Here is a 25167-nt window from a genome sequence, read left to right on the forward strand (position 1 = left end):
ATTTTAAATAATGGCACAAGAAATATTCATAAAACCCTCATAACCTTGAAATTACTATTCTAGAAGCATATGTGAATATCATAACATTATGAACTTTATTGAATAATAGCAGCTGCGCTGCATCGGCACACACAATGCCAAGTCAAACACAAAATCGAGTACACTCAACATCATCTTACCATCAACGCTTACCCTTTGAACTCAGAGTATGGGAAATTCCCATATGCACAAAACAAAACCACTGAACAAACAAAAATACCCTGTGAACTAAGGGTAAGGATGATGAGTAAACATTGGATAAAATGATGGTTAAAATTATTACGGACTTGTCAGGATTCGAACTTGGTATCTTCTGATCCATAGTCAGATGCGTTATCCATTATGCCACAAGTCGTGTCCGTATGTTGAAAGATATTACCGCGATTGTATGCAGACAGTGCTAAATTTCGTTGACATGGGCAGGTAACTTTTTTGACAAAAACGAAATAGCCCAAAAACCCTTATTTCGGGCTTTTTGTGTGACTCGACGTTGTTCTTTACGAACCATATATAGATAAGGACAATTTAGGGACTCACACCTTTCAGGGGAAAAAATTATTTTTCAATTCGGTGCATCCGTTTGAAAGTATTATTGGTATATATATATAGACACACACGCACGTAAATAAATAAATATTTAGAATTTTATTAATAGTATAGATAATAGCACAATAAATATTTCAGATGCGTTTCGCTGACGGGTCGAGATTATTTGACCATGAGAATCAGAGGTTATCTGAACAGAAAATCAAGCAACAGAAAATAGACATATTGCTGATTCACTCTTGTGACCTCTTGGCCATACTTCTTTTTCATTTCTTGCGTAGTTATTGTCCAGTTCTTAAGGTCCTATATGGTAACGCTAACCTCTGAACTGACCTGATTAAAACATGCTATTAAAAAATAAATAATAACTATTGGCATCATTAATATTAAATATTTTTAATGACTGAGAATAAAATGTCTATAAAATATTCCTGTTTTAATCTTCCTTTGTTTTCTGTTTTTATTTTTTTTTAGGTTGTCCTTGATAATACAGCTTTACATCGAATCGCATCTGACCGTCTTCATATTGAAAATCCAACATTTGCACAAATCAACTCTTTAGTAAGAATTCTTCCAATCTTTCATTTATTGACATTCAAATATTTTCACCCTTATTTCTTTGATCTCAATTTAAAAATTAAAATATCAGCACTTGTTGTTAAATGTCATGCTATTCTCAAGTGCCATATTGCGCATGGATGTGTGTCCCTTGGGTATTTTTAACGTAAATGATTGGCTCTATCACTTTCATGCTAATGATTCGGTTTTAAGTTCACTTATTTTGACTCCAGTTAATTTATTGCCATCAGCTAAGACGACCTTGTTTTTAAGTTTTTTTGTTTTATTCATTAAGTAATTTCATGGCTTGTCTGAAGCGACTTTCATAAAAAAAAAAAAATAAGTCCAAAATTCCCCATATTAAAAAATATTTTTAAAATTGCATGATAAATGTATGCATGACTAAATGAAAATATCATATTCCAAAAATTACATAAATTGATCAAGTAGTTTTATTTTTATAAAGAAAATCATTTTTAAGCGATTATAATAGGAATTCATTGGAATTGCGATATTAATCTTACAAGGTCGAGTTATCTCCCTTTGTTTATTTATTTATTTATTTTTTATTTTTATTATTTTTTTTTAAATACTGTATCCTTTGTTCTCTCTTTCTTTCTCCAGGTTTCTATAGTGATGTCTACAAGTACTGCCACTCTGCGTTATCCTGGTTACATGAATAATGATTTGGTGGGTTTGATTGCCTCTCTTATTCCGACTCCACGTCTTCATTTCTTGATGACAGGATACACGCCTCTTACAACAGATTCACAAGTAAGTTTCATTCAACGTGTTCAAAGCATCGGCATGCATGCAATTCATTGCTATGCATGTTTTCGATATTGCAAATTTATTTCTAACTCATTTTACTTCAGTCAAAGTTCTCAAAAATCAAAGGCCCCCTTTCCTGGGGTGCTAACATTTTTTTTACTGTTTTTTCACCCCAAACACGACACAGTGCCACTAAGTCCTAAGAGGCTACTATGTAGAACCAGATTTTCAGGGATATTCTGTAGGGAGTTGGGCAACGAGATTTGAACTTCTGCATGTCAGGGAAGTAGGGGGTCTGAGAGGGAATTCCATAGTATAACGATTTGAGGGAAGAAACTATTTGATTAGAAGGCTTCATGACATCTAGAGATCTCTATAGTGAAGGGATTTTGTTACTTCTTGGGAGTATTTACATTGAGGGAGTACTAATGTTTTGAGTTCATCTGAGTACTTACCTTTGAAAACAAAGTGATGATATACATGTGCTCGACTGAGCTCCAATCCATGTTTCTCCTTGTAAAACGCTTATAACAAATACTTGTTTAGCTATAACAATCATCAACAATTTGCCTTACTTTCTATCTGTGCCTAAAAGTATAAATTCAACAAGCCGAGATGCTTTGCTAGAACTGTGCATCTGTGGAACAAGATACTGTGGAGCTGCTTGCCGGTTGGTTATAACTTGGTCTTTTTCAAGGTTTATGTAAATAAGTTTTTGTTGACCTGTCCTCTTAAATAACTAAGCCCTACCCAAGTTCCACCATTACTGATCATCATTGAGTTCTCACCAACTACCTAACACTTACTTGACTCATATCCTTGAGTGGCTTTCCAAAGTTGATAAATGGTGATCTTGAGGTGTTAACTTCTCCACTCTTGATTGGAATCCTGATTTAGATCCCAGCAAAGCCGGTGCCCCATTCGTATAAACTCCACACACATTTCCCCATTGATGTTAAAACTTTTTCCATGACATCCTCAGCTTTTGTTGTGGTTTCAAGTGCATTTAAAAAAAGACAAAAAACATGAGAACCTTTTATTTCATTCATAACCTCCTTCACATCCATAGACATTTGAGAAATGTATAGTGTTATTTGACAGAGATAATTGCTGCATCTTCTTTGCAATTGCTTCTCCAAGAATAAGATCTACTTTTATCATGAAAGTTTTAATTGTTTCTCCGATCGCTTGGCTACTCAAGGATAAATGTTAAAGAGTGTACAGTAGTCAATGGGACAATATCATAGGAATCGTTAGTATTGTAAATTTGGTAAATTGGATTACTTAAGGGGAACGGCTCACCAAGAACTCGTTTACGTTGGACTTGAAGATGACCATATTGTAATCAGCTGCAAAGCAGGCAAACAGAAGACAGTTCCACAGGTGTGCAGTTCTAAAAAAGGAGCTTTGTTCATGGAGTCTACGTTTAGGTTTAGGCACAGATAAAGAGTGTGGGAAATTATTGATTGTGTTTTCAGCTAGACAAGTGTTTATCGTGAAAGTTTGGCGATAGATTGGAGCTCAGATGAGCACTTGCCATAAAATAACGATAACGCAGAGACAGGCTCGCAATGTCTCTTCTGTGAGAAAGAGGTTGTAGGGAAAAGAAAAGGGCATCCCCTACTAGGCTACGAAATCTACTTGGAACTCTGTCAAGGCAGGATAAAGTCTTTCTAGCAGCTTTTGCCCAGATGTGGCAACAATACTCCATCCTTGGACATACTTGGTTCTTATATAGGTAGAGAATTGCATCAGCAATGAGGTACCTACTGGATCGATAGAAGTATCCCACCATTTTTCCAGCATCTTGGCAACGGATTTGATGTATGTATTCCATTTCCATTTTCTCTGTTACTGAAACAACTTACGTTTTTTTTCAGGTTACGATGAAGAATATGATGTTTTTCTGGTTACGATATTTGCCTCGCTTTACCGTGTTATTTATAATGTTATTTGATTATAGACATGTGTACTGTACTGTATTTTGTTAATTTTTTATGCCGTATCTTGGGGTTCTTCTGTATTCAAGAAACTTAAATAAAACATGTTTCCAATCACGACATCATTCTTGTCAGGCACAACTCACCTCTACTGCTTAATTATCTTGTTAAAATTAAATAAACAAACTCTAATCATTGAGGTGGAAGCGCAAAAAAAATGAAAAAAAATGTGATGAATAAACTAAAAAGTGAATGAATTATAACTGAATTTTTTTGTTTTCTCAAATTCTAAATGAATTTATTTGTTTTAATTTTAATTTAAGTGTAATGCAAGTGATTTCACAATATCGCTGCGTTGTAATAATAAACACTAAAGAATTAATTCTTTGTGTAAAAGTAAATGTTTTGTTGCAAGCAATAATAAATGTATTTAAAAAAAAACAAAAAAAAACGTGATGAATTAACTAAAAAGTGAATTAGGTCAAATATCAATTCTGCAGTGAAGTTTGTTTTGGTTTAGTTTCAGTAGTCACATCACACTCGAATTCTAAATTAATTTATTTGTTTTAATTTTAATTTAAGTGTAATGCAAGTGAATTCACGATATCGTTGTGTTTGAGTTGAAAGTACTAATAAATAAAGGTCATAGTTAGATTTCACGGTTAGAGTTGTTAAAACCAGAAGTAAAATCCGGTTAGTCTCGCAGATTGCGTTTTACACTAACGAAAAAAAGGCAAAAAGAAAACAATAATAGTAATCGCGTTTTTTTATTTTTTTATTTCTATTTTATTATAGAAAAAACAGAAAGCATAAATCAGGGAAAAAAGATTAAAATAAAAGAAAGAAACATCATAAATAACCTTGTACGATTCCAAACTGGTGTGTTTCCTCATAGTGTTTCTTGTGAACGCATCTGCTGCAGTGTAAATGGGGAGAGGGGAAAGGAGGAATCTAATAGAGAGAAAAGATGTTGCAACTTCCATTGAATCTAAGTGATTTTGGCAGTGGACTCTCATCGGAAAAAATATAGGAATGTACCATTGTCGAGGAACTGTAGAGGTAATAGGCCTATAGCAAACCTCAGATAATGTGCTACAGGCTGTACGCATTACATTTGCATGTAATGTCATGATTTTTAATCCTATTAAGGTCAAAGTTGGAGGGGAAAAATGGGTTCATTTTATTTATATAGGTATTGGACCCAATATATAGTAATGATTTAAAAATTAAAAAAAAAGAAATTACTCATGCATCACCACGAGAATCCAAATCCAAATGTTTAACTTACAATTTACATTGTCCTTTGATGTTAATTCCTGAGCTATGAAAACATGTTTGCTGCAAGGCTAAAAATTAAAACATGAACCAATAGCTATTATGTTACGCGTGCATATTCGTAATGCTGTCGTTAAACCTTACCTGGCAAATTTTTTTAAAATTTTAATTTTCACACTTTCGCATCAATTTTTTTCCTGCTAAAACCCAAATATAAAGTTTTGCATGGGTTCGAATACCCTATATATTAAGTTTCATGTCTGTAGACCAAAAACTGACATAGGAGTTTGGTAGGCAAAATGTTTTAAATAAATATAAATACTCATACATAAATATATATAGAAAGTGGTTTGTGTTTACTATAAACTTTTTACACAAATATTATGCCAGTATAAATCATGTAGAATATCTGCATGAATATAATTACATGTAATAGTTAACTAAAGATGATCATCTCATAAAAATATATAAAAAAAAACTAGTAGGGAATTAATTAAAATGAATGTTTAAAAGAATATGCATATTAGCTAGATCTTTTGCGAGTGAATCCAATTACATGACCCATATATAACAAAGTTGTATTTTCTTTTTAAATAAATAGAAAAAGGGATTTTAATAGGAATATCAATACACACCCAAAAAACAAATTTATAGGAGTGTGTGTGTGTATATATATGTATATATATAATAAATTGTTGCAAGGCAAAAGTGTTTTTTTTTTAAATCTGAAATTGACAAAAAAATATTCCATTGATTTATACAATTTATTTTCTAGCACCAAAACATTACCATTGAAGAGAAGAATCTAAAAAAAAAGAAGAAAATTCTAGATTTTATATTAAAAAAAAAATTGGCAATGTTAGGAAAAAGAAAATCTATAAAAAAAAATTTCTTCAATTTAAAATTTTTTTTTTATATAGGTTGCTAGTGTGAGAAAGACAACAGTCCTTGATGTGATGAGGCGTCTGCTGCAGCCAAAGAATATGATGGTATCCACTCCCATCCACCGTCAAGATAAACATTGCTACATTTCTATTTTAAATATTATTCAGGGTGAAGTAGACCCAACACAGGTAAAGCTTTATTTTACTGTTTATTTACTTTATTAGTTATATGTTTTTTAGATGAAGATTAATTATTTGAATTATTCGAACTACTGCTCTCATTCTGTCAGCCATAGGCAGCTAGAAGTCCTGAATAATTCGCAAGTGTGTGCTTTATATTGCTTTGCACTGAGAATTGAACCTTTAAACATCCAGAAGAGTCTTGTAACTGAATGTACCTAGTACTTTATCCGTTGTGCCATAGAACAGATGAATTTTGAGTCTAAAACCTATTGTTTTTATATGTACAATTTTACTATTTATCACCATAAATCTCTACACACACACACACACACACACACACACAAACAAACATATAAATAAATAATAAGAACAGAGATGTAAAATAGAAATTTACAAAAAGTTCTTATTATTCGTCAGAATACTCCAAAGTTGGTAAATATATATATATATATATATATATATATATATATATATATATATATATAAAATCTCATTTTAACATGCTGAAAGAAAAAAATGGAAAGACGAACATCTTGTAATTTGGAATATAGTCTTTTTGTCATTTATTTGTATATGCTCTGTAGTTATATTTAACATGCATCAAGCTTCATTAATAAAAGGATTGGTATAAATAAAGGGTAAAATATAATTGAATAAGCATATTTTTCCCATAAGCATATATATGATAAACTCCTCCCCCTCGAGTTTGACAAGACACATCTGAAGATGGTTCGAGGTTACATCAGCCGAAACGTTTGTGCGAATAACACTCAAGATGAAAACAATAGTCTAAATAATCCATTTATCTTGAAATTGTAAAACCCCCCCCCCCCCCCCCAAAAAAAAAAGTTTTTTTTCTTTGACGAAGTGTTAAGTACCTATTTTGTCGGTCAGGAAGCCTAGTAGTAAGCGATTGATGTACGTCTAACCAAATTTCAAACTCAAGTAAGAATTTCTGTAATGGTAACGATGAAAGAATATTTTCTCATTCTAAAAATAATTTGAACAATAAAATTGCACAAGAATATATTAATTTATTATGAACTTTTAAAAAAATACTTATGCAAATTAGGCTTGGATGGTTACATGTTTATGCCACTATATGCAGTATTTCAAAATATTGTGCTATGTTATTGATTTGCATAACACTAACCTGTTTTGATGATGATATGGGAGTGATTAATTTGATAGTAAGCCTTCGTCCCTCTTTGCGTTGATGCCATAAGCATATCTGTGGGCAGTTGGGGACGTAAGCAACAACCATTAGAGAAAACTTGGCTGAGCTCTCAGGTCCACAAATGGTTGGTTTTCAAGGATCAAATTGGTCTTCTACAATCTTACTCAGGATTGTCATAGTTTGGGATGTGTTTCAGGACAAGGATTAAGTAAGCAAAAACATAACCAGGGTGAATGCTGTCGCTGAAATAACAAATACTCAAGCATGTGTGGCTACTCGAAAAAAAAATCTTTTAATCACTTTGTTTGTGAAATTGTTTTATGTAAATTTAAACTTTTATACTAAAGGTTTTATATCTATTTATAAAGTCCCTTTAATTAAAGGTCTTACAACTATTTGTCTGTAAATTCCTTTAAGTAAATTATCCCCCCACCCCTTCAAAAAAAATTTATTATACATACAAATGTTTTGTATGTCCAGCTAAAACTTGAAAAACATGCAACAAACACCCACAAAGTTGGTAGTTTTTTTTTGTTTTTTTTTTTTAAATTAGCATAACTCTCACATTCATTTAGATTAATGATTTTGGTTATTTATGTCCAAATATGGTAATTACAAATAAGACCCTTGAAAATTAAATTTTGGGGAATTTTCTTTATTTTTATCAAGACAATAAAATTACACTTTCACCAAGGTGTAAACCCCAGTTTAATTTTATTTCATTTTATACAGGTACACAAAAGTTTACAGCGGATCCGCGAACGTAAACTTGCCCAGTTTATTCCTTGGGGTCCAGCTAGCATCCAAGTGGCCTTGTCACGGAAATCCCCGTACATCCCAACTGCACATCGTGTCAGTGGACTAATGTTGGCTAACCACACCAGCATCTCTTCGGTTAGTTCATCATTTTTTTTTATTTTGTCACAACTGAACTTTGAAAAAAAAACCTGTTATTCCAAACTTTAAATATTTAATAGGGAGCTTGTTTGCTGAGATATATGTTGGAAAAGAGGGAACATTTCAAATAAGAAGTCATAAAGAGGTAAAAGGATCAACCCTACTGAATCATGAGTACTGGAAGCTGTTAAAGTGACAAACATGACCAATAGAGAGTGCAACTCTTGTGAGTTCGGAGGAAATGACTATGCTCAGAAAATGCATTTAAAATGATCTAAAGAAAATGTTAATTTATTAAGCAATGCACTTACACTATAGGTAACTCTCTCTCATTTTCCCTCCTCTTTTGACTATTCAACTATGAAATGATCATCTGGTTGGGTAAATTATTTATCTAAGAACATGTTGTTTAAGTTAATTGCATTATAACTAATATAGGAAGTATACAATTAACATTTTGTTCCAACTCATGAAATATGCTCAGTCCTTGGAGGAAGACAACACGTATGCACACATGGCCAGCAATTGGTTACAATCTATGGTTCTAAGTTGATTAAATGATTAAATGAATTTTCTTTGCTAAATTATTACATAGGGGCATCATTGAAATTATTTTTTGTAACACATATTCAACAAGTTCCAAGTTTGTTTTTGAATATTATAGTGAATATTCACTTAGAAAGGGAATTAATTTGACACGTAAGCCTTCATCCCTCTCAGTGTTGATGCAACAACCATTAGAGCTTGGCTGAGCTGTCAGGTCTACTCGTGGTTAGTTTTCAATGATTGAATTGATCCTCTACACTCTTACTCAGGATCGCCATAGTTTGGGACGTGGTTCAGGAGAAAGAAGTCAGCAAAAACACAACCAGGATGAACGCTGTTGCTGCAATAGCAAATATTCAAGCATGTGTGGCTCTGGCAAAAAATAAAACTTTAATCACTTAGTCTGTCTTATGTAAATTTAAACTTTTATATAAAAGGTTTTATATCTATTTATAAAGTCCCTTTAATTAAGTCTTATAACTATTTCTCTATAAAATTTTCTAAGTGATTTATCTCCCTTTGTCCAAAAATAATTTTATTATATAAAGTTCAAATGTTTGTATGTCCAACTAAAACCTGAAATATACACAACAAACACCTACAAAGTTGGTATATTTTCTTTTAATCAGCATAACTTCGTTTGTATCATGAAACAAAAGATTTATTAGGGGGGGGGGGTCAAATGGTAATTTATATCATTTTATGTTATCAAGTATACACCTTTTTTAATGTTATCATCTAGTTTGTTTTCCGGCCATTAACTAAAAGGAAGTAATTGACTTTTTTTTAATACAGTTATTTCCCTTACATTTAAAATTACTTCATGAAATAAAGAGATAAATGTTGTCAAGTTTTTTTTATTTATTATATCATTGTTTATATTTCAAATTTTCTTTTGAAAACTTGAATTTTATTTGTAGAAAAAGTTGAAAAACTTTAAAACGCCTTGAAATATCCTTGAAAATGGACATTGAAAATCTGTATAAATGCAGTAGGTTTTTTGAAGTACATTCTGTAGAAGTACTTTTAAAATGAGTCAAAGGATTAAACTTTGGCAATGCGAATGATAGTGTGGGATTTATTAGGTTAGCGACTCTTTTTTTTTTTTTTTTTTTTTTCACCCCGTGTAAGAGAGAGAGACTAATGGTCGGTGCACCAGTCCAGATATGGCAACCATACTCTATGCTCGGACAAATAGTGGTTTTATAGCAAAATATAGGATACTGGAAGATATAAGTTTTTGAGCCCAGTACAGGGAGCCTATCTTTGCAGCAGTCTTGTTAACATCTCTGTACTGATTTCATGTTGCCGGAAGAATTTGAATTTTGCCCTGTATTCACATTTCTGTCGATAATTTTTTTTCACATCGATTCTTGCAGGTAAGAAGTATTTACAAAGTCTGCAATTTATTGATTGATTGGTTTTACTTGTGATTTTAGTTATTTGAAAGAACAATGATGCACTATGACAAACTGCGAAAACGGGAGGCTTTCCTGGAGAATTTTAGAAAGGAACCGATTTTCCGTGATTCTTTGGATGAGTTTGATGCGTCACGAGAAGTTCTGCAACAATTGGTAGATGAATATCATGCGGCAACGAAACCCGATTATTTGTCATGGGGAATGAACAAGGTGAGTCGGGAAAAAAAATTTTTTTTTTCATAATTTTTATCATATTTTATTTAGACACAAAAAAAACAAAATACAATTATAACTTTTTTTTTTTTTTTTTTTTCAACAAATGTCACAAAAGTCCATTTACCATAGGCATAAAACTTGAATCATTTTGTGGGGAAGAGTGGTGGGACATCCATGAACATACATTTTGTCAGTTCTTACAATTCTTGACGGGACTTACTTCACATTAGACACTCTCACCAAAATACCACATTCACTTCATGGGTTAATCCAACTTAACTAATTCCCAATTTGTTTTAATTCTTATGTTATACTAGCCGGGGCATAAAATACGCTTAAATATATTTTAATTTGCCCAGATTTTGTATATATTATTATAGAGTTGTGATTTCAAAAGTAAAAAAAAAGTATTTGGGTGCCATCAGCTAGAATTGAAACCAAAACAGTAGCATTCAAAGCTGGTGATGTTACCACTGTACGAACGTAACACAAATATAAACCGATTAAAAATAAACTAAGATGAATGTACAAAATGTGTAGCAATTTTTTTTTTTTTTTTGACTTCTTAAAAATAATTTTAACCAGCTAAAGACCCATAAAAGAACGACCCGTAAAAATCCAATTCTTCGAGGGCCCCTGGCACCGCTCTGCGACTTTTAGTTTCGGAGGAGATAAAGTTTGAAAATATAGAGACAGACAGCCCGACAGCCATATAGCTGTTTATATGTATTAGATGATACGGGTGCAAGACCAATTTTTCTAGCAACTGATTATCTGGAACCTCTTTTCAATCTGGATAAAATATCTTTATGATTATGGCAATATTTGTTTTTTATTTCTAGTTATGTTTTATTTATTTACTTTATTTTTTAAAGATAGTCTGATCTTCCGATCTAATTTTAAAATGCTAACAATGTTTTTCCTTTATCTTTTCAGGCATGATGACTGTTACTCGACAAGCTGCATGCTGTTTGCTTCTGAATATACCATCCACTTATTTTTATAAAAGTAACAGGAAATCAAAAACTGCTCTAAATAAATGTAAGGGTCTGTCCTTTTAACAATTGCTGCTATAGAATAACCGATTCTATAATCTTTCTTTCTCTCTCACTTTTTTTTTCTTTTCTTTTTCTCTTTATTTTTTTTTTCTCATATTGGATACGTCAGACTGTAACATATTGCCAAAAAAAAAAAATTCAAATCTGTCCAAGTTGTTTGTTATTGAAGATTAAAAGGCTCACAATTGTTGGCCTTGTGCCTTTGAGAATTATTAAACTTGTATTTATCACATTTTCAATTTGTTTTTTTTTTTTTTTTTTTTTTTTCCTTATATAAATAGACGTTTTGTTTGTCTGTCACAATTTTTCCATCAATCGTAACTTTTTAAACACATAATAAATACATTGTAGATATTGTCTCATTTCAAAATAACAAAAATTTTGATTTTAAAAATAAAGAATATTTCATTAATAATAAACTTCATTAATAGTAAACTTCATTAATAGTAAACTTCATTAATAGTAAACTTCATTAATAGTAAACAATAAATTCCAAACAAACGAAGCAGATGTTCTGATCGGAAATTGAAACTGAAACCTTGAGATCTTCAGTCTGAAGTTCTACCAATTGAGCTTTCTTATAAATAGAGCTTAAAACATTACCGTTACTTAATAATTATAGCTATGGCATGATGCCGTAGATTTAATTTACATTATGTTTTGAAATATGAATTAGTTTGTGTCCAGAATTCCCCCATATTAAAAAAATTTATAAAAATCTCTGATGTACATAGCTGTGACAAACTGAAAATATCATATTCTAAAAATCATGTATTGATCTAGTAGTTTTATTTTTAAATAAGAAAATCAAATTTTTATGAATAATTAAAGAGTCACTGTCTCATTTATCAGTTTCGAAAAAAAAACAAAAAACTAAAGAAATAAAGTGAAATAACTCAACAATAACTCAAACTCCCAAAACTTATATTGTAATGCCTATGAATTCTGATTAATCACTTAAAAATGATTTTATTCATAAAGATAAAACTAGTTGACTTATGAAAACTTTTTTTGTCCACAAGGGCCGCTCTCAACATGACTTTCCCCTTAAATGAAACACTTTTTTCAAACAAAGAGAATATCTCTTGAATGGTCTGACAGGACAAGAGGGATGCTTTGAAATGCCATTGAAAAATTGTTGAATATCGAGTTTTAATGAAACCATGAAAATTTAGAAGTTGCAAAAGCATTATCTATCTGGTATAGCCTTAAGAATTGATAAATAAATATGGAAAGCTGTAAGATGGAGATGCAGTGTTGCAAGTACTGTTACAGAAATGTTCTGCAGGTGAAACAGACATCGAGATGATTGCGTGATAAATCTCTACTTAAAAATATAAGGCACTTTGTGTGAATTTGTTCCCTATGGACTCTGAAGCAGCTGGGTTGATTTTTTGATTTTTTTTTTAAATTTCATACAAATGTACTTTGTAGCTGAAAGTACTGCCAACAACTGCGTTCACTTCCTATCTGTCCCCAATACTAAAGAAAAATTCCATGAGCAGAATTTCTTTTCTAGAACTCTCCGTCTGTTGAATGCAATACTGTTGATCTGCTTCCCGTTTGACTATAACATGGTAGTCTTCAAGTCTAATGTGAATAAATTCCTATTAAGTCGTCCATTTAGATAATCTAGCCCTACCCAAGTTCTATCATAACTGATCTTGTCTCACCATCTGCCTAACACTTAACCCTTATCCTTGAGTGGTCCCTGGGTCTTGATAAATGGTTAATAAAATACCTCCAATAAGTATGGCAAATCGATAAAATCCACTTAAAGAAGGAACAATCCAATTTCGACCCAAGTTAACACAGCCTTGCAGAAGAGTCCAGCCTATAAAATAAACAGTAGGTTCTTTGATTGTGCATAACGTTGCAAAAACACATAACTTGCAGCATGCCTACAGGGAACCTTTTAAGATCCTCAAATTAAGTATACAACATAATCATAGTTACACATCAGTTCCCATTAACTTACCAAAGTTAAGCTACATGAGCCTGTTAAGTACTATAATGAGTGACCGTGTGGAAATCTCGGGTGCTGCATTTGCTAGCTGCTTATCTTAGCATTGTTTCCTGTTGTCCTGGACTTCTTGCCACTGGAATCAAGCAGTGCCAACTCGGGAGAGATGTGGCTGCGGATTATGCAATCCTTGTCTTACAATTACATATGCAGCCACCCTTACAAAGGGATATCCATTATCTATAGAGATTGAATCGAAGCCATGAAAGATACCAACTAAAATATTTCTGTAGACAGGTTAAAGCCAGCGTTTCTGAATGCTACTTGGCTGAATGTAGACACCAGTGATTCCTGCATTTCTATTGGAATTTATTTATGTTCCCTTGATTGATTAATTGTTGCCCTGTCTCTTTAGGGGCCCTATGGATTAACTAACAGGTAAGCCAATCCTTACTCCCTCCCTTAGGGATCACGAGCCAACCTATAAAATCCCTTGCACACTATTCTCAGGCTTCTTTTTGATCCTACTATCTTAACCCAGCAGGACAACGGCTGAACCTCAGTGGCAAAAGTCCTCGATGTTAGTCACTGAAAGCCACTTCCCTCTTTCTTTCCTATGTCCATCATCTTGAACAGGTTTGACTACTTCTCGACAGAGCTCTAGATGACATTTATCAAGATAGCTATCACTCATCCCCGGATTTCCAATTTTGGTTGTTATCCGCCGTTTGCATTGCAGCAAAGTTCATTAAGACAGTGCACATAGAAAAGCCTTTACTTCCGCCTGTAAAGATTCAGAATTGAGAGCGACATATGCATGTAATCTGTTGCACAAACTCCTCATCAGTAAAAATCTCTAGTCGACGATAATTGAAACGAACTGCTGATCTGAGTTTTTGAAAATTTTTGGAAACAGCTGAATTTGTCTCATTTTTAACAAGCGCAAACAAAACAAAAAAGGGTACTTATGCAGAGAAGTTACCGGGCTGAAATAATAAAGTTATTAGTTAGAAACTTGTTCTTAACATGAGGAGGGGAGGATTTTTTTTTTTTTTTTTTCTTGTTTTTTTTTTTGTTTTTTTGTTTTTTTACTATTCTGTACTTTCACCTAACAATTTAATAATGAAAAAAAAAGATACTGTAAACTTACTATACTATTAAGAAAAATAGCACTAACTTCTCTGCATAAGCTCCCCTCTCCCCCACCCAAAAGAAAAGTGAGTGAAATAATGAATATACAACAAATAAATGTTACTAAAGGCAAGCTAAGTTACTCTTCTACCTACCTGGATAAGTTTTTTTTTTTTTTTTTTTTTTTTTAAACTTATTTTAAAGTGTTCTGTACTGGAAGAAAAAGTTATTTACGTTCAATGACTTCTGGGTTGAGGAAACCTGCAAAAGCACCTTCTCTTTGCAGCAAAGCTCAAAAAGACAGTACACATAGAAAAGCCTTTACTTCCACCTGAAAAGATTTGGAATTGAGCGACGTACGCATGTAATCTGTTGCACGAACTCTTCAGCAGTAAAAAAAAAGAAAAAAAAAGCCATATGAACAAAGAAAAAAAAGGAGTCGCCTTATGCACATTCATCTTGCACATCAATCTCTAATCTACAATAATTGAAACGAACTGCTGATCTTAGGAAATTTTTGGAAAGGAAATGGTTTTAATGATTTTTAACTGATGAAGAGCAACTATAAAGGGAGGTAATTCGTTTCTCATTGATGCCATTCGATGATTTTTTTTTTTTTTTTTTTGTGACACTGGACGTACGAACAAGTAAATTAATATTTGCATTTATTAAACACCAAACTCCAATCAATATTTAAAACAGCATTCACTGCTGCTGCTTCCAGTGACCTACAGAGAACCCAAAGTACAAGAAAAGATTCTTACACTAAGAAAAGTGAATGATCCTGTTTCTCTTATTAATCTCTAATTTTGTTAAAGGGCTATGTAGAATCGAAAGATAAGAGTCTCATTTTAACATTTAATAAAAGGGGGCAAAGTATTAAATACTCCCATGGGAGAAGAAAAGGAATTTTTTTTAAATTTTTATTTATTTATTTTTTAGTTTTCACTTCTGTTCGAACAACTATCACATTTGGGTGACCTGAGCGTTCAGCATCATTTGAGTCTGTACAACCATGTTTATTAAAGTCAGCATACCATCTCTGAACTGTTGTTTACGACATAGTATGAATAAAGATATCCCTTTGTCTGAATCATTTTTTTTTTCATCAAAAATCAATGTTTTGTCAACACATGAAATTCATATTGTTTGCTTAGGTTTGAAAATTTGCATTAATAGCTTCACTTGAATAGCTGTAATTTGTAAACTAATAGTCTGATTAGATTCTAATTTTGACTTATGCCATTTGAAGATTAATACTTTATAAAACATCTTTTTTTTAAGTTAATGACAACAATTTCTCTGTCAAGAATCCATTGATTGATGCTATATAAATATTAGCAGAACCCATGGAAATTCCACGGTAGTTGAAAATTTTTAAAACATAAATAAAATTAATAAAAAATAAAATAAAACCAATAACGACGAATTTAAAACAATTTTTTATTAAATTCTTTTTTAACCTTTTAAAGCTGAAAATAATTGATTTTAAAAAATTAAGATTTTTTTTTTTTTTTTTCAATGAAAATTCAATACTCAACACATTTTTTTTTTTCCTGAATAATTTTTTTATATAAATTATAAAGGAACAGATGCCAATTCACTTGCGCATTTTTTTTTAAATTTTAAAAAGAAACTATAATAATAATAAAAAAAAGCTTAGTCTCCTCAACATGACTTATTTTTAATTATAAAATAAAATAACCAATTTGAAAGCATAAACAGACAGCCATGGTTTTAATTTTTTTTAATTTTTGGAAAGGAAATGGTTTTAATGATTTTTAATTGATAAAGAGCGACTATAAAGGGAGGAAATTCGTTTCTCATTAATTAATGTTTGCGATGATGATGTTTTTGTTTTTTTTGTGACACTGGATGTACAGACAAATAAATTAATATTTACATCAATTTTCTTCACTTGAAAATGAGTTTGGTGTTTGATAAAACACCAAACTCATTTTCAAGTGAAAAAAAGTGATCATAGTAGCGGTTATCTATTTGATAATTACGGAGATGGTTCAATCGGTTAGTACATCATACTTAGAAGTTGTGAGTTCAAACGTTCCCTGAAACCAAAGTATTTTTATCCCTAATTTTATTCCCAAGATGAGTTCAGACATTACAAATTACAACATTAAACAGACTGTCTAATTTTATTTTATTTTTATTCCATAATTTAGAAAAATGATTCCGGATAACTCCAGGTAGCCCTGCTAATAGTAAAGAAAGAGTTAATGTGTAGAGACGTAGACAAAGGATTAGAGACAGTTCTGTAGGAAGATAAGAGTTCATGTGTATACCATATTGAAGTCAGTGTGCAACGGTGGCCATGTTGATTTGTTTGTCTTCTCACCACCCCAGGGCCAAAGAGGACCTGGAGTACTCTCCAACCAAACTTGTATATGGAGTACATATGCTGACCTTGATAGATTTGACATCGACCGATTCAGCTCTGTGTATAAACAGACTACAAGCTTATTTCAATAAGCTCCCATTGATGCAACCTAGGAACAGACCATAAAGTCATCAGTTATAAAGGACATTTTATTATCAAAACCCAACAATATGACCATGAAAACGACAGTAGTAGTTGTTCAGACTATGGACAGGTAGATAGCGTAACAATTAAGGAAAGAGTTAATGCTGTAAGTCAAGAGATGATAAAAGCAGAAATGATGGTGAAAGGAAAGCCAATTGCCTTTTAGCTTGACAGTGAAGCATCAATAAACATAGTAAATGGGAAGCATGTTATCGGAAAAACACTGGAACATTCAAATAAAACTCTTGTCATGTTGAACATAGCAGGGGTGAAGCCACTGGGAATGCTGAGTCAAAATGATAAATCCCAAAACTGGACAAAAATATGCAGTCAAGCCTGTCATTGTAAAAGACAATTTCCATCCTTTAATTGGGGCAAATGCAATCGAGAGGATGACACTAATCAGGATCAACAATGAAAAGTTCAAAATGGTTGCCAAAGTTTCCCAAGTGGATGAATTCAGCAGCCAACACTCGGACAGCATTATTAATGAATTCAAAGATGTATTCAAGGAGGAATTGGGTTGATTGCCAGGAGACATGCATTTGGTGGGGGATTCAGGAGTAACACCAATGTTGCAGCAACACAGAGAATACTGGCGGCACTTAAAGACAAGCTAAAGGCTGAGTAAGAGAAACTGGTAGATGCTGAGAAATCCTCTCTAACTCAATTTTATACTGGTCCTTATTGTGTGCTTTTGTGAACTGACAAACTTTTCACCCGCGACATTAATAGTAAAAAAAAAGAGACGGTATCAATTGACGATAAAAAGAGTCTTTTCCTGACATGAAAACACAAGAGCCACATATCCCCCACCCCCTACATACACATTGCACATTGCATCAACATACACCTGAAATGAATATTCCAGCTAAAGACAATTATGTCACCACCACACATAGTGGTTGATGAGTACATTGGCCAAAGAAATTATGTAAGATTCTCTGTATATAGAATGGTCTTTTGTACAATTTCTGCTTGTATTCCCCACCCACGCCAAAAAAAATTATTTTCACAGAAAAGACATAATTTTCTTCAAAAATGTAAAAAATTTTCCTCATATAGGAATATTTCTTTATCAGCAAATAGCAAAACTCTTTGCTGAAAAGTAATAAATTTTTTAACAAGAAAGAGCAAAAATTGTAAACTGAATTGACATTTTCATTGATATTTCAGCAGTTGTGCACCACTCTGACAGATTCACTTTTTTTGGTTTTCAGTTTGGATATGGGAAGAGTGCATAGCAGAGGCAGACAACAATAATACATGATCATGTTTTATCTTCTATAATATAAATCTCACCTATCTGTTTATGTATGTATGTATGTATGTCTACCTAAAGCTTTCAACAGAGGTAATGAATTTTCACAAGATCAGTATCATAATGTAATTAAATCCTTCTTAAGTAAGAGAAAAATCCAGATTGTACTCGACGGTCGTACATCTAAACAATATGATATAAATGCGGGGGTACCTCAGGGGTTTATCCTTGGACCTTTATCATTCCTGATATTCATAAATGACCTCCCTGATAAAATTGTTTCGGAGATGGGTATATTTGCTGATGACACCATGCTCTATAACAGGCACAAGGGAAAAACAAATGAACACATATCTAAGGAAATGGCAGAAACATTAAAGGATGACCTCCAATCTGTAGTGGAATGGGGACAAAAATGGATGGTCACATTCAATGCTGCCAAGACTAAGCTTGTTTCCTTCAATAATTACAAGAAACCTTCTATACCACTAATAGCAATGGCCAAGAACACATTACTCGAAAGTACTTCCTTTAAATTCCTCAGCCTAACGTTTGCAGGGAATATGAACTGGAATAGATACATTGAGAGCATTGCCAAGGCTGCTGCGAAAAAAGTGGGCTCTCTCTACCATGCTAGAAAACTACTTATGCCTGAAAGTATCCTGTACCTCTATAAAGCCACCATTCGCCCTTGTATGGAGTACTGTTGTCACATTTGGGCTGGTGCATCTGCTACTTGTCTCTCACTCCTGGACAGGGTTCAAAAGAGAGTCGCCAACCTGATAGGTCCTGAACTGTCATCTAGGCTTCAGCCTGTGTCCCATCAACGAAATGTTGCATCCCTCAGCCTGTTCTACAAATACTTTAATGGTGAATGGTCTGACAAACTACAAGCACTTGTACCCCCTCGATGTGAATACCCCCAACAAACGCGACAAGCAGCTAAATCCCACTTCTTCAAAGTAGAGATCCCTAGGTGCAAGAAAACCTTCTACTCCAATAGTTTCTTCCCCAGAACTCCCTTCCAGGATAATGCTTTCCCAAGTGTACTGACATGCAGAAGTTCAAGTGTAACGTGAACAGACATCTTGCTGCCTATCTCCTTTTGTAATATCTCTGCAACTTATGTCCCAGATAGTAGCCCCCTACTTCAAAGTGACACTGTGCCTTGTTTGGGGTGAAAATTGAAGAAAAAAAAAAAGAAGAGAACTTGCATTTATCATTTATTTTTTTATTAATTCCTGAAATTACATTTGTATGTCGCTGCTATGCACTCTTCCAAGCCCAGACTGAAAAAAAAAAAAAAAAAAAAAAAAACAGCGAATCTATCCGAGTAGTGTACAAGTGGCTGTATTTCTTTTTCTCTCTCTCTCTCTCTCTTTTTTTTTTTTTTTTTTTTTTTTTTCTCCAACTACTACTTTTTTTCTCTGTCAGTCTTCCACCTAAGCAGGAGGTGATGTAGCAGTCACAAATAAAGACCTATTTTCTTTTGTGAATCAATACCTCCCCCACGCTGAGTAATTTGGCCAATACACTGACCAATCAGCTGGCGGAGCACATTGATCCATTTGTCCCATAAAGAACTTCCATGGCCTCTTTTGGAAACCTCAGTCAGTGAGCAGAAAGAATCAGGCTAGCAACAAAGAAAGACTCTCTCTCCCTTCCCCTTTCATCCCTGCTCACTAGATACTCCAGAATAGACGATTTTCACTGAAGATAACTGCTGCCAACCTGGGACTTCAAAGGACCACTGTCTGACATTACTCACCCAAAGAACTTTTGGTCCTTATTCAAATTTTCACTTATGGCGGCAATTAAAAGTAAAGAAAATACAGAAAAGTCTGTATGATGTACGTACTTGTTACAGAACAGAGTCATATTCCAAAAATTACATAAAATGATCAAATATTTTATCTAAAACTAAGAAAATCAAAATTTAGAATTTTCAGCGATTTTGCTATTAAACTGCATTGAACGTAAAACTGAGCTTTCACCTCTCAACTTCGATTTCAGTTATCTCCCTTTTTTATTTCATTGGATTTAATCGTTTTGGACAAAAACACTACAACTCGATTAGTCATAAAATTTAGTTTTCTTGAATAAAAAAAAAAAACTACTTGATCAAATTACATGATTTTTGGAATATTTCATCTTCGTTCTGTGACTGGTATGTACACTCATGAGCAAAAAAAAAAAATGGGCCAAGAGTGAAAGAAGGAAGAAATCGATTTTTTAATATTTTTCTATGAAGTTTTGTTAATTTTAACTGAAAATTTCTATTTTGCAGATCATTATTATTATAGCATATAATAATAAGTGGAAAAATTAATCCTAAAAATGGTAAGACCACATCTTGGTGAGGATATAAAAAAACGAATTGCAGGATTAAGGCAGTCCAAAATGACTTACAAGCAGATTTTTTATATTTTAAGAAAAGAAAAATTGAAAACATCTCTTTATGTAGTAAAGAGAATTAGTCAAAGGTTCGAAGGCGAACGCTCGGTAAAAAGGAAATCTGGATCTGGTCGCCCTAGAGTATCTACTTTGAAGGATCACCACAGACTTAAATTAATTGTTTTGAAGGATCGAAAGAAAACTTATGTTGACTATAGCAAAGGATTCAAAACAAGGACTGGAAATTCTCTTTCTAGATATACAATATCTAGACGAATGTACGACATAATCGTGTTGACACACCGGTTCTCGTCAGATCACCAAAGTTAAGCAACATTGAGCCTGGTTAGTATCAGATGGGTGACCATTTGGGAATTCTAGGCGCTGTATGTGCTCTCCGCTTATCTCGGCATTTGTTTTCAGTCGTCCTGTACTTCTCTTGCCACTTGTATTTAACAATGTCGTCTCAGGAGAGGTGTGGTTGGAGATTGCGCACCTCCTGCCACAAAAATTTCATGCGCAAGCAACCCTTCGTGGGTATCCATAGTCTGTTTAAGACTGAAGGAGCCTGCTAGACGAATGATAGAAATGGGATTTTCTTCTAAAAGCTGTGTAAAGAAGCCATTTTTATCAAAGAAGAACATCAATGATAGAAAGAGATTTTTCTCATGTTATGGCAAGAAAGATACAGACTGGTTCAGGAATGTTTCCTGGTCAGATGAATCAAAATTTTGTCTTGTTAGTGATGCTCTTGAACGATGCATTCAAAGAACTAGAGAAAGATTTTTACCAAGTTGCATAAAAACAACAATTAAACACGGGAATGGAGGGATAATGGTATGGGGAACTTTTACTGCAGCAGGAGTTGGGGAACATATTCGATGTGAGAATCAATCAATGCAAAGGAATACATTCGAATGTTAGAAACAGGACTGTTACTAAGTATCCAAAAGTTGGGAATATCTCAGAACATTATTTTTCAACATGATAATGCCCCTGCACACACTGTTAAAGTCACAAAAAAATGGTTTTCTGATAATTCAATTGATGTGATGTTTTGACCAGGTCAAAGCCCTGATTTAAACCCAATCGAGAATATTTGGTTCATAATATCTCGTGCATTGAATGGAAGAACTTTTTCAAACAATGACAAACTGTGGGAAGCTGTGCAAAGCGAATGGAATAGCATCTCCTCTTCACAGTGTTCCACTTTGGTTGAGAGCATGTCTAAAAGGATTGCAAGGTCTTTAGAATAGCCTCCCAAAATGTGTTCCTTTGCTCATTTGGAATAAAGAGTACAACAATATAAGAACTGACATACGCTCATAAGACAAGAATCAGTTGTCGATTTCTCTTGATGATATTAGCAGCGAATCTAAGCTTGAGCATATTCAGGGGGCCCTCACAGGACTGAGGAACAGCTACGAGTAGGGAGCCGCTCAATGGAGTACAGTGGTAATATGAGGAAAGAATTTTCTTCATGGCTTCAGCCATGTCCAAGACATAGAAATACTGGCTCACTACCTGTTGCATCTGGTGTTTGGTAGGGTGTCCCAGCTTAATATGCAGCACTGTCAATAAGGCATGTGATGGGACAATAATTGCATCTTATTGTAAGAGAAAATTAATGCCATTAAGTCACTTTGATGGGCAAGTTCCCTGCATCAGGTGTGCCTGTGTTCGTCTAAGGTCTGAGCACTTATTTTGAATTTCTTTCCATGTGGGATGACTGGTATACGGGAGGTTTGATGATCCCTTAACTATCTCTACAAGGGAAGTCTTAAACACTTGTTATAAAACAGAAATACAAATCTCAGGCGATTTACGCGCAATTCCGCAGGCATTGGCAAAATTACATTTATATTTTTCGGCCAATGACATTGCCTCCCGCCTAAATTAAACACAGGCTTTCTCGAGCCACTTTTTCATCGCGCCTCGATATAAAAAAGGGGCAGCATGTTCAAATCGGCAGTTTAGACAGACCGACCAGTCAAACACATCACGCTTCGCGTTCGTTGCTGCCTCCGCCGTCTTCGTCACCGACGCCGTCATCTTCACCTCGAACGCTGTCAACATCAGCACCTTCCTCTTCTCCGACGCCGTCTTCACCGTCGCCACGACTGCTACTTCACCGACGCACGAATCAAACATCAACCACCTCTCTTCTCACCAACGTCGCCACGGCCGATACCTTATCGTCGTCCCAGTCAACTTTGAGTAAATACTAACGATCCTTTCTTTTTTTTTTTGTTTTTTCTTCTAACATCTCGTTTGTCGAGAATAAATATATGCATATATATGTATATACACAATCTCCGTGTTCACGTTTTTCTTGCTACCATACGCTTGTCTTAATTACAACACACTGCAACCTCCTCCTGTACCCATAAGAAGGAGCAGACCTTACATGTTGGATGGCTGCACTCAAGAGCATTACGGCTGGCAAAATCAGCAGATAAGTTCACTCTGCCCACAAGATGTTGGACGGAAGCCTGGAAACGGCAAACAGTTGACAGGAACGACATTAATCTGGGGCTGGTTGAGAACTGGTCTCGGCAGAGCTTTTTATAGGCCTGAACACAGAGCTTGTTATCGGTGAGGAGAGCGGAATGATCAGGGTTGATCACCACACAGGAAGCAATGTTATCTTGGTGCTTGCTTGAAATTGGGTAGATACTTGCCATGCTAGAAGACCTTGTTGTTGGAGTGAACATGTATATAGCATGCCAAATGTATTTTGGTCCACGTACTTGCTGTGGTTCACTGGTGCTCTTGACAAGACACACTTTTCCTCCTACACTCCTTGTGATTATGGATAGTGGCCAAGGTTTAACTGATACTACGCGACTTGAGTCCCAATCATCATCCTTATCATCGGGCATGGAGAGTTCCAAGTACTTGCTAGGCCACACTGTGGTTTGGTGAGATGGGGCACGTAAAACATGAGCACGTCTGACCAGTCTTGTATCGGGAGGGGATGTAGTAGAGCCATACTTGAATTGTGTCGCCAATCCATATCTAAAACCTAGTGGGTCTCACTGACAGGTCATTACTGTGCATGAATGCGACACCGCCCAGCATCTCGGTGTCAAGATCCTCAATAACCAGGTCCTCAAAGAAGCACATCGTGTCCCCTCTCTCCATCTAAGCCTGGTCTCTCCAACCACATTGAGGGGTGAGGATTCGTCTGACAGACTGGGAAGTTTTTGTGATTTCAGCACCTAGGCACTTGACTGTTGAGTGTCGAATTATATTCTCAGTGACACCACTGTCCACAACAATCCGTACCGGATGATAATTTGAAAAGATGTCGATGTAGGGGGATTGTTCGGTTTTCACTTGTCGTGAGGTTGTCATATTTTCATTCTTTTTATGTAAGTTGTTTAAGGTCTCTGGACAAGTTGGTTCCTCATTGTCAAAAATATGAAGGAGCTGGAGAGCCTTGGTCATATATCTACGGTCTGATTCAGGAAGATAGATGCATTCACTTAAAAAATGGTTTGTGTTGGTTCTCTTAGCCTGATTACACTGTAGACAAGTCTTCTTCGGTTGAGGCTACCTAGTATATCGAAGTGGAGTAAAAAATGTTCGGCTCACAGACGCCTCATTTCCCAACTCCTCAATTAGAGAATCCAATGCCAGGGAGATCTTAGGCTTGATTGATACCAATGTGTGTGATCTCAACTCCGTCCCATAACGTTGCTTGACTAATTTAGAGAGTGCTGGATGAAGTAAGTGCAACCAAGTGAGGACTATTAGATTCTCTAATACAGGGGTGACTTCTTCGTCTTCTGTGGAAATACTGTCATGATGGCATATATTGGTGTCTGTGAAGGCTGCAAGTCTCTGAAATAACCATTCTGGACGTTCATCCGGTTCAAGCCTAATGGAATCAAAGTCCAGGAAGTGAGAGCCGCTAATCTTGAAGCCATAATGTTGTCTTATGGTTTGCTAAACATTTGTTAATGATGCTAAGTTCTTAACAATGGCACTCTGCGATATGCTGGAAGAGTAATTTTCCACTGGTCCCAACATCATCTCCACAATATTATTTTTTGGGATAGCAGCGAGTCTGTTGTCATCAGATAAATCCATACCATCATTTGTGAAGCTCCTGTGTGGATGAGCGCGTGACTTTTTTTCTCAGCTTGTCTCAAGGAATGGTGCATAGTTGCCATCGAGAGAAAGACAATATACGAGGTTATTTCTCCACGCCTCAAAGGAAGAGATAGTCTCATTATTTCCCAGGCACCACTGCTTAGGGATGCATGCAGACATACTGAGTGAGATAAACTTGAACAACTGGTATATATGGATAAGAGACGCTTTGATAGTCCGGGCTCGTCAAGATAATCCCTTCAGACGGTC

At 34.4% G+C, this 25167-nt stretch overlaps 1 protein-coding gene and 1 pseudogene across 1 annotated transcript in view; both read left to right on the forward strand.

Moving 5' to 3' along the window:
- LOC145263796 (tubulin gamma-1 chain) overlaps window positions 1-11750 on the forward strand; it is a 41328-nt gene extending 29578 nt beyond the window's left edge. Inside the window, exons 8-13 of the mRNA XM_080120858.1 lie at window positions 1060-1146; window positions 1768-1917; window positions 6050-6202; window positions 8106-8267; window positions 10256-10447; window positions 11390-11750. Coding sequence (XP_079976984.1) covers window positions 1060-1146; window positions 1768-1917; window positions 6050-6202; window positions 8106-8267; window positions 10256-10447; window positions 11390-11395 — 750 coding nt within the window. The 3' untranslated portion in view covers window positions 11396-11750. The remainder of the gene's footprint in view (window positions 1-1059; window positions 1147-1767; window positions 1918-6049; window positions 6203-8105; window positions 8268-10255; window positions 10448-11389) is intronic.
- Window positions 11751-21075: 9325 nt separating this feature from the next.
- On the forward strand, window positions 21076-21192 carry LOC145264097 (5S ribosomal RNA; annotated as a pseudogene).
- The last annotated feature ends 3975 nt before the right edge of the window (window positions 21193-25167 follow it).

Source organism: Euprymna scolopes, chromosome 39, assembly GCF_053919585.1.
Source record: "Euprymna scolopes isolate OS-2025 chromosome 39, ASM5391958v1, whole genome shotgun sequence".
Classification (NCBI taxonomy): Eukaryota; Metazoa; Mollusca; class Cephalopoda; order Sepiida; family Sepiolidae; genus Euprymna; species Euprymna scolopes.